Here is a 14,603-nt window from a genome sequence, read left to right as displayed (position 1 = left end):
AAAAGGACCACAAGGAGAGGGGAGGCCTCAAATGAACTTTTCTCTTTATCTCTCTTTGCTTTGCTCATAAATTCCACGATTCATTCACAAGCCACCCAACCTAATTATTCGTGGATCATAAACATGAAGCTAGCCAGTTTCTTTTTTAGCTATTCCTCCTGGTCTACTGGAAGTGCTACCCTCACACTGTATACCAGTCACCATGCTGTGGTAAATAGGCCTAGAGGATTTTCTGGTATGCTAGTTAGTGGGTGGAATCAAGGAAAGAAGAAAGGAAATCTCCCCACCCTCCTGGGTCTACAAGGATGGGTCAAATAGGGTTTCTAAAAATATGAGAAAGAGGTCACTTCTTTGTTAACTGGTTTCTCTCTCAGTCCATGAGATGAGTGGGAATATAAAAATATCAACCAAGAGCACTTTTACTAGAATAGATACATCTGTACTCCTGAGAAATGCAAAGCCCAAGGCCATAAAAGACCTTTAAGTCTCAGATCTATTATTTTACTACTGTCAATACCTCTCACACTGGGATCAATAATCTTTCTAAACCTCTCTCATTTACTCCTTCCTGAATAGGCCATATGCCCTTTGCTAATATAATTGCTAATACCACCACACCCAGCTCCCAGAAGCCACTGTAATGTGAAGTACGCTCATCAGGACTATGTCAGGGACTCTCAGCTAACATCTCAATTACCCATGAACAACTTGTCAGGGATCCATAGGCAGCAAATTGAAAATAAGAATGGTGAGCAAGCAAGACTCATGGTTGAGGACACACTGCTAACAAGGAGAAAAGGAAATATGGAAGTTCCTCTAACCTCTTCTGCCTGGGCTTGCCTGGCTATGTTGCTGAGAATAATCTTGCTCATCGCCTTTGGTACCATTGGCTGATAAGTGTTGAAGCAGTAAAGCTAGAGAACTATAAAAGTTCTGTCTTAAACCTAAATAGTTATAACAAATATCCCTTAGCTTCAGGCCTACCCAAATACTGCTTTTGAAGCACTTTGGCTACTTTTGTTCTTTCCTGCCTCATTGAACAATTCACCTTCAACATTCTACATACCACTGTAGAGAACTGACAATATGCTTGCTGGTTCCTCAAGCTTGAGGGCCTCCAACATGACCTGATAAATTCTTCTCAGCTATAAACCCCTCTTTTGTAGGAAACCTGTTGCTTTAATGTGGGAAAATAAAAAGGAGATAAAAGTTTTTTATAATACCAACTCACTGAGAAAAAGTGAGAAACCTCCCTGGTTCCTGATCCCACATAATTTCTAGCCTGAAATCAAAAGTCTTGAAACTAAATTTAAGTCAATACAAGAGAAGTCTATGTTTATATATCTTATTTCCTGGAATGTGAACTCCTTGAGAGCATGTCTGGGGCTGTGTATACTCTAAAAAGACCGATATGCTGTGAGGATGGATACGCTCTATAATGGGGTGGGGGGGGGGTGCGACAGACTCACATAACTGAAGAGTTCAATTTCTTTTTTTTTTTATAAGATTTTTTTTTTAATCATTTATTTTTGGCTGCGTTGGGTCTTCGTTGTTGCGTGCAGGCTTTCTCTAGTTGTGGCGAGTGGGGGCTAGTCTTCGTTGCGGTGCGCAGGCTTCTCATTGCGGTGGCTTCTCTTGTTGCAGAGCATGGGCTCTAGGCGCATGGGCTTCAGTAGTTATGGTGCGCAGGCTCAGTAGTTGTGGCACACAGGTCCAGCTGCTCCGCAGCATGTGGAACCTTCCCGGACCAGGGCCCGAACCCATGTCCCCTGCATTGGCAGGCGGATTCCCAACCACTGCACCACCAGGGAAGCCCTGAAGAGTTCAATTTCTAGCCCTGCTCGAGTGTGACCTGGTTATTTGGCCTCTCTGGCCCTGTTCTTATATGTAAAGTGGAAATAACTAATAACTACCCAATAGGACTTTTGTGGGGAACAAATGAAATATAATGGATGCAGAAGTGCTTGTAAACCATCAAACCCAAGAAAAATGTCAGGGATGACTATTATTAGAAGTAATAACACTGTTACCTCTTCTATGTGAAATTTACATAGAAGACAGAAGTAAAACAAGGCTAGTGGAAAACTAGCCACAGTACCAGAAGTCTTGAAAGTTGAGGAAATTCCAGAACAGGGAATGGAAACCTGTGCTCAGTTTCTTACCCGGTGTTCTGCCAGGAACTCTGGTGTCAGGGTCCAGGGGGCATTCCTCACCACCTCATCCACATAGCGGCAGTGCTGCACTGCATCATAGCGCTCAGTTTCATTCATCACGGTGAAGCCTTTGAAGTTGTGTGTTAGCTCATCACTGCAAACTGAGTTCACCACAACATAAGGTTGTAAGTCAAAGTCCCCTCTGCTTAACCACTCCTCAATCATCAACCTCTCATTTCCCAACCTCTCATAACCAATCTCCCCAGCCTGGATAAGAGTCTTCTGGATGTAGCTCAGTCTGGATAACAATGCTTTTCCTAATCCAAGATACACCTTCAGGAGCAACATTCACTAAATATGTTCACACTTTGGAGAGGAGAGGATACAACGGAGGACTAAGATCTTTGGCTTTGAAATGAAACTACTGTGCATCTCTGTATCAATTAACAGTTTTAAAAAATGTTTTCCTATTATACTTTTATTAGACTGGACTGGACCACATAACATTAGCTTAGCAGACTTTTGTACTTCAGTTGACTCAGAATGATAAACTGAAATCTAAAGCAAATGCTCTTCTTAAGTAGCATTTATTCTTAATGCTATTCTGACCACCCCCGCCCCCACTGGGGGTCAGACTGCAGAAACCCACCCAAAACCAGCGAGATAAACCCTGGACGTCTCAAGTCAATGAGCTTAGAGCTTCTCTCTCCAGGTTTATACAGTTCAGGTTTTATATACTTCATGTTCTTCATATATTTCACATTTTAAAGAGGCTGCACTATATCTCTCATTTGAAAACCAACATAAGAGGCAATGTACTCGGGTTATAAAGATAGGAGAAAAGAGGCTACCATAATTTTTTTCTGGACAGCACCTAAAGTCATCAGATGTTTTCTTACCTCCCACAATGAGATATGTATTAGGGAAAAGGTTCTTTGCTTGCATCAGAGCCCGGGCATGACCAGAATGAAATAAGTCAAATATTCCATCTGCATAAACTCTCACAGGCCGTTCACCTAAATCCAAAGGAAAGAATTTATCACAGAAATACATTGATTCAATACCTCATATTTAACAAATGGAAATGGCACTGTGTGACTGTTCCACCCCTGCATAGCCCCCTTTTAAGGTGTTCTCTGGATATTCACCTTAATTTGGGGTACTTTGGGGGTGGTGAGGAATAACATCACAGGCTTCCTTGACTACAAAGACACTCTTGGCATCATATCCACTAACTCTCTTTGTTAGCCTGGTTGTACCAAACTGCTCAGGTAATTGGATTTCATGATTGCTTTTTCTTAAAGTTATTTTAGAAGTGAAGGGAAGAGTTATACAAGAGCTATATCTGAAACTTCAAAATCTTCACCTTCGGCTTATGTTTAAACTTCAGTTATGTTTAAACAGAGTATAATTCAACTATGCTCTGGCTACCTGCTCTCTCTTTTTCAAGCTGCCTTGATTACTAACAACTAATGCTTTGCTTTGAAAATAAAATACTTTGCTTTGAAAGTAAAGAGTGATGCAGAGGGGTGAGATTGCTTCACAGTCCCAGATTCACCCTTAATAACTGCTCTGTGATAACAGACGGAGTTCCTTCAAGCATTTCTCCTTGATAGTGAGCATGTTACACTTTCTCAGTAGAGGGTGATATACCAGGCATTTGAAAATCAAATATAAATATTTTAGGACTTTATATTAGAGCCTTTCCTCTTCCCTTCCCCATTAGTGAGAATAACAGAGAACTGACTGTCAGTTTATTTTTAGTGGCAGTGGACTATGAAAGAAAAGGAGGAAATGATCTCTTGGGGTACAAGCCTAATTCCAAAGCCAAATAAACACACTGAGAATGACATTGATATAATGGTTCATCATGCTTCAAATGATAAACCTAATGAGTCCTAGTAACATATTTCCACTACTTGAATAAAGGAAGAGCTGTTTCACTGTAGCAGCAGAAAATAACAGTAGGAGCATCTACATCATTCTCCGAAAGAAGGGCCAGAGCCTCATCAAATACACCATACTGAAGGTAAGGATAAGATACATCTCCTTCCTGCCTTGAGGACAGTGAATCAAGGGGGAGGAAACTGGTTCTCAGGAGGGTAATGGACTTTTCTTTATAGATAGCTTTATCCATAAAAAAGTAGTTTTTAAACTGAGAAATCATACACTGCTGATAGAAGTATAAATTGGTACAACTCTTAAGGAAGGCAATTAGGCAATATCTATGAAAAGACAACTGACAAATGTTTATACCCTTTGGCCCAGTTATCCCAATTCCAGGAATTTACCTCACAGATATGTTTGTAAATATGCATGCAGATTGCATTATTGATTGCAGCACTGTTGGTAATAGCAAAAGTTTGGAAACAACCTAAATTTCAGTGGAAGACTGAATATGACATGATCCACCCACTAAAAGTGTGGGAAGATTTATATATTATTTGCTTAGATATCCACACGAAATTGGTAATACTGGGCTTCCCTGGTGGCACAGTGGTTAGGAATCTGCCTGCCAATGCAGGGGACATGGGTTCGAGCCCTGGTCAGGGAGGATCCCACATACCGTGGAGCAACTAGGTCTGTGCGCCACAACTACTGAGCCTGCGCTCTAGAGCCCACGAGCCGCAACTACTGAAGCCCACGCGTCTAGAGCCCGTGATCCACAACAAGAGAAGCCACCGCAATGAGAAGCCTGTGCACCGCAATGAAGAGTAGCCCTCGCTCGCCGCAACTACAGAAAGCCCGCACACAGCAACAAAGACCCATTGCAGGCAAAAATAAATAAATTAAATAAATAAATAAGAAATTGGTAATACTGATTACCTGTAAAAGGGATACTAGGTGGCTGTGAGACAGTAGTGAGAGGAAGTCATTTCACTCTGTGTCTTTTTTGTACTTTATGAATGTTAGGCCATGGGAATGTACTAATTTTATAACACAGGAAATAAAAAATTTTAAATAAAATAAATACACCAATACAATGAAAAACTGAGAAATTATATGACGGATTTAAAGAGTCAGAAAAATTATAGCTCAAGCTTGCCAACCAGCCTCATTCCTTTGTAATCTTAATCTCTTTAAGCCTCAGTTTCCTCATCTATAAAACAAAGCAAAACAAAACAAAGCCTGAGTAATATAATCTCTCTTCTACATCCTAGAAATCATGACCATGAAGTAACTAATATACTTCTATCTTTCCTAAACAAGTCCAGAGTGGCTATGATCTCACTTTATTTGATCCTAAAAGACAAACGATGGAATATAAAATTTGAGAATACTGTATTGTTGTTTCTACACCAAGGGCAAAGTGAGATGAGGGAGATTTAGCTCAGTAAACACATTTCCTGGATAGTAGCAATAGCACAGACACTGTTGATTATGTGGCTATTTGCCAGCAGTTAAACATCCCATATTAGGCCAAGCCACCTCTGAACCCTTTCTTGGACCAATTCCTGATGTGCCTCTTGCCCTCTTAGCATTTCCCCAGCTTCCCAACCTCTCAATTCCCCATGACTTAACTGCAAGTCTTTGGCAAACCCAGGCTTGTATATTAACCAAATGACCAGAAGGGGCCACTGTTGAACTAAAAATCTGGGGAGAAAGCAAGCGTTATCCATTCCTTTACCAAGTGGCTATTGGTCAGGATGACTATACCCTCTGATTTATATCTGTTGTTCCAGCACACTATCAAGAGCAACTGCTTTCACTCTCAAAAACAGTCTTGATTTGTATTACAAATTATAGTCTTTTCACTACTGCTAGACTAACTAGATGTTCTCCTTTAAGCAGAAGAGACCTGGGTTTCAATTTATTATCTCTTTTGATATATTCTCTCAAATAGCTACCACTGAAACACTCATCTTTAACAGATTTCCACTGCCCTTCAGACTTTGCCTTTTTCTTCCTTTCTCCAGAAAGGAAGAAACCAGAGAACATACTGCTGGGTTTTTTTCCATCTTCTAAAAAAGATGATCTTCTCATCTCTCAAGCCGTATTCCTTTTATCTCCAAGTAGTGAGTTTACTCCAAGATTACACAAACTTCCCTCTTGTACTCCCTTAACCTCCCTAAGTGAAAACCTGGGGGCAGGGCGAGGGACGCCCCTTGAACCAGTTATTGGTTTAAAATTCACTAACTATATGGCATGTGTAGATTCTTTATTTGTTTATTCCTGTCTGGCACTGGCATGAAGACAGTCACTTACTTGGTTATTTAACATAAAACTGAACAGACAGAATAAGATAAAGGAAAAACCAGAGGTCAAGTTAGACTGGCAAATTTTACAGGCCAATTTGTGACTATTTGTTCCACCCAAAATTCAATCAGCTTGCTGATAGCCTTCTATTATTTATAACTAATGTCTATATAAAGAATAGCACCGGGGCTTCCCTGGTGGCGCAGTGGTTGGGAATCCGCCTGCCAATGCAGGGGACACGGGTTCGAGCCCTGGTCTGGGAAGATCCCACGTGCCGCGGAGCAACTAAGCCCGTGAGCCACAACTACTGAGCCTGCGCGTCTGGAGCCTGTGCTCCGCAATAAGAGAGGCCGCGATAGTGAGAGGCCCGCGCACCGCGATGAAGAGTGGCCCCCACTTGCCACAACGAGAGAAAGCCCTCGCACAGAAGCGAAGACCCAACACAGCCAAAAATAAATTAATTAATTAATTAATTTAAAAAAATATGTACTTAAAAAAAAAAGTGTTTCAGGATGACTACTTTCCTGCAAAACTTAAAAAAAAAAAAAAAAAAGAATAGCACCACTCCAGGATGAAAAGAACACAAAGATGGAAAAACTTAGGTTTTTAGCTTCAATTCTATCACTAATTATTTTACTGTTTCACTTCTTAGTTTCTATGGACCTATATTCATGTATATAATGAAGAGTGTATGAAGTATATAATCTCATAAATGACTTACTTATAAAATTCTACTATTCTAAAATTTTTAGAAATTAATTTATTAGTGTTTGTTAATTATAAGTTGCAAAACTTGGAAACAGTATACATATACATACATACATTTTTCCTACCACAAATGGTATGTGGCTAGATTAGCAACAAGGTGGCTAATATAACTAATGTGATCAGATCTGAGTGAGGTACTGCATTCTGAATGTGTGTCATTAGAGAGTATATAAAAAGTTCTTGCCCTCAACAGGCTCTACTATCACATCTGAATGTGATCCTTGAACTGTCTAGTGGCATTTTGAAGTCTGACCTGCCACCACTACACTGTTACATATAGCCTGTCTTTCCTTGTTGTCATTTTACTCTGCCCCATTAGCCTGCCTATTACTGAAGTAAGAGGAGCCAAACCCAAAAAATCACATCATAAATCAGAAGGGTTGTGATCAACATGAGCTATATCTAAACACTTTTGCAAAAGGAAAGCATTCTCTGAAATTTTGAGGACCCCAAAACCATACTCCACACAGCCAAGATATAGCCAAGGGGTATTGGGACCCCTAGCCTAACATTGTCCAGCATTCATTTCTATTCATACTTCAGTACTCCTAAGTTACAAGAGAGAGTAAACATACTAACACAATTAAGAAGTAACTACAAATATCTTCTATATACTGAAAATGTATAGATTTGTGGCTATAACTACCTCTTATTCCCTAGTGCTTGCCTGGGTTGAGTCCTGCCCTACATTTATAGAGTAAACACTTACCACTGTAATCAAAAGAAATGAAAAAGGATTGGGAAAAAAAGGAGAAATGGAGACTTTACAGAGAAGTAAGAACAGATGCCTATAGGACTTTGTATTCATAACAAATGCTCGTGGAAGTTTCTATTTACGATGATCCCTAAAACCAACTGCCCAAAACTATCTGGAATACATATTAATAATTTATGAGGCCAGAAATTGCTACTTAATAATGTAAACTAGGTATACAAATAAAGAGTATGGGCTTTGAAAATAATAAAGCAAGTCTTTTTTTAAAAAACCTGGAAAACTATAATATCAATAAAGATAAAATTAAGTGATAAGCATCTCCCAACTTAGGATATCTTTGTCCTCTGTCAGTCAGCAGCATCATAGCTAGTGTACTGACTGACAGAAAGGAAAACTAGGTGGGAAATTCTGATGGCTATTAAAAATGTGACAGTCTGACATATTATTTGGACCTTTATAAAAACAGACAAGGTTATAAAGCAGCTCAGGCTAATATCTTATTGTCTCTGCTCCTCTATATCTCACAGCTGTGATGATAACAGCCCCCCAAAAAAGTGTGTACCACTGTATCTCATAGCTGTGACAAAATACTGGGAAATTAGTATACAATATAAATGAAATTCTATGGAGTACAGTTATCCTCCCAAATAGAACAGCAAGCAAGATGGGGGGAACCCCTCTCTCAAGTAGCTTTTACAGGTAAACTGAGGGAAGAATATAGTGAGTGGGTGTACATTTGATAAGTACAATTGAATGCTAAAAACAATAGTAAAACAACAAAATAATTCGTCATTTACTTACAAGGAGTTCCTCTGCTGGCTTCTTCCATGGTTACCCTGACATAGGGCTTACTAAAGTCTACTTCAATTTCATCAGAAAAAGGCGCTGGCTGCCGTAAGCCCTTAAGAAGAGGAAAGTGAAGGAAAAGAAAAATTCAATGGTATAAACTAAAATACTCAAAAAATGGCAGCTTTAAAGAATAATCAGTTATTCAACATGCTGTGATTAAAATTTTTCCTAAAAGTTCATAACCTTAAAAAGAAAAAAGATAAAAGCATTCCAAAATGACAAGCAAAAGTTGCAACCTTTTACCAAATGGGCAAATCATGGCATGAAAAATAAATGTCTTGATGGTGATTTCAGGATAGGACTGAGGAAGGTGGCTGAGAACCTAAGCATAGTCCCAACTAACTGGGTCCAGAATGACAGCTCCTCTGCCAGACGGCAGAACAGCCAACCCTGATCTATGTGATGAATTTGCCAAGGTTCACAAGTGCCTTTTCATACCACTTCAACTATGGGACTGGGAAGGCATACAGCTGCCATGTGCTTTAAGTACGATCATCACTGTATAATGCTTTACACTGTAAATACGTTCTAATTCTCATTAACAGCCCTGTGAGGCAAGTAGTACAATAGTTAGCATCCTCAATTTAAAGATGAGGAAAATGAGGTTCAGAGAAGTTGTATGAATTGCATGCAATTACTCAGAGGCAATGCTGAAATAAAAACGTAGGTATGCTCTTTCCTCCTTAGAGGAAAGCCTTACTTAAGAGCTTTTGTTAAATCTATTCCTAAGTATTTTATTCTATTTGATGCTTTTGTAACTGTTTTCTTAATTTTATTTTTGGATTGTTCCTTGCCAGTATATAGAAACGCAATTGATTTGTATGTGTGTATGTGTATCAGTGTGAGTAATTTCAGTTGACTCATCTCCTGTGGCTTTGTTAAACTCAATTATCAGTTCTAGCAGTTTGTTTGGTAGATTCCTTAGGACTGTCTACATATGAGATCATGTTGCCTGTGAATAAAGACAGTTTAACTTATTCCTTTCCAATCTGGATGGCTTTAACTTCCTTTTATTATCCCTTATTGCACTAGTTGAAACCTCTAGTACAATGCTGAATAGAGGTGGCAAGGATAAATATCCTTGCCTTGTTCCCAGTCTTAGGGGAGAAGCATGCAATCTTTCAACACTAAGTATTATCTTAGCTGTAGGTTTTTCTTAGATGCCCTTTATCAGGTTGAGATATCTCTCTTCATTTTGTAGTTCGTTGAGAGTTGGTTTTTTTTGGCTGTGCCATGAGGCTTATGAGATCTTAGTTCCCCGACCAGGGATCGAACCCAGGCCACGGCAGTGAAAGTGTTGAGTCCTAACCACTGGACCGCCAGGGAATTCCCTGTTGAGAGTTTTTTAATGAACGAGCGTTGGATTTTGTCACATGCTTTTTCTACATTATTGAAACAATCATGTTTTGGTTTTGTCTTTTATTTTATTAATTATGGTGTATTCGATTAATTGATTTTAGAATGTTAAGCCAACCTTGCGTTCCTGAGTGAAATTCTTCTTGGTCACATTGTATAAATCTTTTTATATGTTCTTGGATTCAATTTGTTAATATATTGTTAAGGACTTTTGCATCTAAGTTTGCGAGGGATTTTGAACTATAATGTTCTTTTCTTGTGCTGTTTTTGCCTGTCTTTGCTATCTGACCTCATAAAATTGGTTAGGAAATGTTCTCTCCTCTATTCTCTGAAAGTGGATAGGATTGATATTATTTCTTCCTTAAATGTCTGATAGAATTCACCAGTGAAGTCATTTGTGTCTGACTTTGTCTTTGTAGGAAGATTTTTTTAAAGACAATTCAATATTTTACTTGGCATAGGTCTATTCAGATTTTCTATTTTTTTCTTGGGTCAGTTTTGGTAATTTGTCTCTTTCTAGGAATATGTCTATTTCATCTAAATTGTCACATTTTTTGGCATGAAATTGTTCATAATATTCCCTTACAATTCTTTTAATTTCTGTTGGGCTATAGTGATGTTTACTTAGATTTTTAAATTACACATAGATCACATTGTGACTGGGCTAAATTCAGAAACTGGGAAGACATTGTTTTTTTTTTAAATTAATTTATTTATTTATCTATTTATGGCTGTGTTGGGTCTTCGTTTCTGTGCAAGGGCTTTCTCCAGTCGTGGCAAGTGGGGGCCACTCTTCATCGCGGTGCGCGGGCCTCTCACCATCGCGGCCTCTCTTGTTGCGGAGCACAGGCTCCAGACGCGCAGGCTCAGTAGCTGTGGCTCACGGGCCCAGCTGCTCCGCGGCATGCGGGATCCTCCCGGACCGGGGCACGAACCCGTGTGCCCTGCATTGGCAGGCGGATTCCCAACCGCTGCGCCACCAGGGAAGCCCCCATTGTTTTGTTTTGATTTCAGATAAGGATAGATTTTTAAAATAAGGCTTTAAAATTAAAACATATTTCTTTTAAAGAGCACTTATATAAGCTTAGTTTAAAATATGCTAAAGGTATAAGAAAAACATTTTTAGGAGATGTGTGTGTGTTATCCTTTTTAAGAACGTTTTTAAAAAAAGGTTAAGAATAGACCAAGGACACAAATGTGTGATTTTCTGAAGTTATTAGAAATTTACCTACAGATTAAATTAGAAAAAACAATTTATCCTCTGGAAGTTAGTACCCAAAGAGTTGCCTAACAGTAATTTGTGTTTCTAAAAGTATATGCTCGCCACAAAATAATAGACATTCTATGATTCTATCTATATGAAGGTCAAAAACAGGCAAAGCTAATCTATGGTTAATAGAAGTCAGAGAACAAAGAAAAAAAAATCTGGGGAAAGAGGCTACTGACTAGCAGGCGCGTGAGGGAGTCTCCTAGGTGTGCCAGTGATTACACGGATGTACACATATATAAACATTTACTGAGCTCTACACTTAAGGTTTGTGCACTCTACTGTATGTAAGTTATACCTCAAGAAACAAATGCCATTCAGCCATAAAAAGGAATGCAGTACTGATACCTGCTATAACATGGATGAATCTTGAAAAAATTATGCTAAGTGAAAGAAGCCAGCCACAAAAGGCGACTTATTGTATGACTCCATTTATATGCAATGTCCAAGAATAGGAAAATTTACAGACAGAAAGTAGATTAGGGGTTACACAGGGATGGAAGGGTTGGGGAGAAATAGGGAGTGATTGCTGATGGGTACAGGGTTTCTCTCTGGAGTGATGAAAATGCTCTAAAATGTATCATGATGATGGTTGCACAAGTCTGTGAATATTCTGAAAAACCACTGAATTGAACACTCTACATGTGTAGGTGAATTATAATGGTATATGAACTATATCTCAATGAAGTTGTTTATATATAAATATATTTATATATAATATAAAATATATGAAACAAATAGAAAAAATTGTGCTTATTAACAATAGTACATGTAGATAAAAGACAGCCTTACTGTGTTCTCTGAAATTTATTATCAATGGTGTGCTGGAGTCAGTTTTTAAATATTCACATATTTTGAGGGCTGGTAGTTTGAAATCAGCCACAGAAATCAGTAAATGCTATATATCAGAGGTTTGTTCCCCCCAGTTTATCAGGACACCACTGGTTATTCTGCATACTTAGAAAGAGATCAGTTCAGAGGTTATTACAGGGAGGAAGAAATGGATTTGTGGATTTTTCCGCTAATATTGCAATGGGAATAGAGAGAGTGACAGTTAAAAGATTCTGTGAAGGAAGAATAGGTAGGACATGGTAAAGAGAAAATATACTATCACTTGAGAGAGGAGTTTATAATAACTGAGCTTTTGAACTGAAGAAAATAAGACTGTGGTACCATCAGCAGGAATAGAGAAGTTTCTTAAAAAGGAGTAGAGATCAAAGAAAATGATAACTGACAGTCTTTGAATCTGGAGATTCAAATGACTATTGGAGACCTCCTAGAATATATTAGTGAAAGTCAGAACACCAGTGCCTTTAAGAAAATTGGAAGACAAGGAAACAGATTAGTAATAATCTCTCATTAGAGATGTATAGCCATAAAGGGAATGAGAAAAACAGAAAGGTACCTAGAGGGGACAGAAGGATCAAGTAGCAGGTTTTCTTAAAAGTTGAGGATATCTGTACATGTCTAAGACAAAGGAAAAGGAGCCGAAGAGATTGAAAATATCAAGAGAAGGAAAAAAACAGATAATTAAGGAAGGAAGAGTCTAGAAGAATGACAGGGAATGGCCTCAAAGGAGAGCAGCGGGGAAGCTGTTGGCCCTATAAGTAATTAGGATCACATTTTTCTGAAAGCAGAAGAAAGGAAAGGTGATAAAAGGATAATATTGGATGTGAAGGAGGAAGGATGTATAAACTTATATTCTGATGCCCTCAATTTTCTCAGTATAGTAAAGAAGAAAGTAAAGTTCCCTATAAAGAACAGGGACCTTGGAATGAGACTGAAAACTTGAGGAAAGTACAAAATATTTGGAATAGCTGTTGTGGGAAATGTATATATTTGAGCATCAGCAAATGATTAATGGAACTACTGAGCACTATATTCAGCCCAGATCAAGCTAGAAACTTTAATCTTTAGAAGGCCAAGTTAATAGGTCCAGGAAGAAAAACAAAGAATTAACAGAAACTGAAAGATCTAGGGTTAGGTCCTGGTGAATGGAAGGGAGGCAGAAGAGGGAAGAGAAGAGTTAAGGAAAAAGAGGTATCCAGACATTTCTCCAAAAAAGATATACTAATGGCCAAAAAACACATGAAAAGGTGCTCAACAATATTATGCATTATGGAAATGCAAATCAAAACCACAATGAGACCCTGGTTCACATCCACTAGGATGGCTAAAAGCAAAAAGACAGGCAACAACAGTGATGGCAAGGATGTGGAGAAACTGGAACCTCTGTACACTGCTGTGAATGTAAACTAGCACACAGCTTTGGAAAACAGTTCTTCAAAATGTTAAACAAAGGATATATATGACCTAGAAATTACAATCCTAGGTATATAAGCAAGAGAACTGAAAACATATCTTTAAAAAAAACCTTGTACATGAATAATAGTCAGAACATTATTCACAATAGCCAAAAAGCGGAAATAATCCAAATGTCCAACAACTGATGAATGGATAAACAAAGTAGTATGTCTATATGGATTCACCTATAAAAAGGAATGAAGTATTAATAAACACTACCACCTGGGTGGACCTTGAAAACATTGTGCTAAATAAAAGAAGCCAGAGACTTCTATGGTGGTCCAGTGGGTAAGACTCTACGCTCCCAATGCAGGGGGCCCGGGTTTGATCCCTGCTCAGGAAACTATATCCCACATGCATGCCGCACCTAAGAGCCTGCATGGCGCACCTAAGAGCCAGAAACTAAAACATCCCACATTCTGCAACTAAAAGATCCCACGTGCCGCAACTAAGACCTTGCACAGCCAAAATAAATAAATAAATACATATTTTAATAAATAAATAAATAAAAGCCAGGCATAAAAGGCCACGCATTGTGTGATTATATGAAATGTCCAGAATAGGCAAATCCCTAGAGAGAGAAAGTAGATTAGCAGTTGCCAGGGAGTAGAGGGAAGAGGGGAATGACGGAATGACTGCTAATAGGTACAGGGTCTCTTTTTGTGGTGATAAAAATGTTCTGGAATTAGATAGTGGTGATGGTTGTACAACACTGTGAATTTTCAGTATTAAAACCACTGAATTGTACACTTTAAAATGATTAAAATGGTGAACTTTATGTATGTGAATTTTATCTCAATTTTAAGAGATACATTACGTATCCTATCTTTCATAACTCTGTTTCTTCCATCTTCCTTGTATACTGTGTACATTCCAAGGCAGAAGGCAAATGCAACTGTCCCTCCTGGCTAGAATTTGTGCTGAATCGATCCCTCCTAAGTATAGAGAATGAAACCTAAGGTTCTTCAGCTAAAACAGATCAGCAAAATCTTTA

At 38.6% G+C, this 14,603-nt stretch overlaps 1 protein-coding gene across 3 annotated transcripts in view; it reads right to left on the bottom strand.

Moving 5' to 3' along the window:
- The window catches only part of PCYT1A (phosphate cytidylyltransferase 1A, choline), a 45,186-nt gene that overhangs the window by 8,505 nt on the left and 22,078 nt on the right, over window positions 1–14,603 (bottom strand). For all 3 annotated transcript variants that reach the window (XM_068546529.1, XM_068546525.1, XM_068546526.1), the window contains exons 3-5: window positions 8,635–8,734; window positions 3,053–3,169; window positions 2,163–2,314 (exon numbers count right to left, since the gene is read on the bottom strand). In XM_068546529.1, coding sequence (XP_068402630.1) covers window positions 2,163–2,314; window positions 3,053–3,169; window positions 8,635–8,734 — 369 coding nt within the window. The remainder of the gene's footprint in view (window positions 1–2,162; window positions 2,315–3,052; window positions 3,170–8,634; window positions 8,735–14,603) is intronic.

The sequence above is a fragment of the Eschrichtius robustus genome, chromosome 6 (genome assembly GCF_028021215.1).
Source record: "Eschrichtius robustus isolate mEscRob2 chromosome 6, mEscRob2.pri, whole genome shotgun sequence".
NCBI lineage: Eukaryota > Metazoa > Chordata > Mammalia > Artiodactyla > Eschrichtiidae > Eschrichtius > Eschrichtius robustus.
Note: the sequence above shows the minus strand (reverse complement) of the source record. Positions and strands in the feature narration are given on the sequence as shown.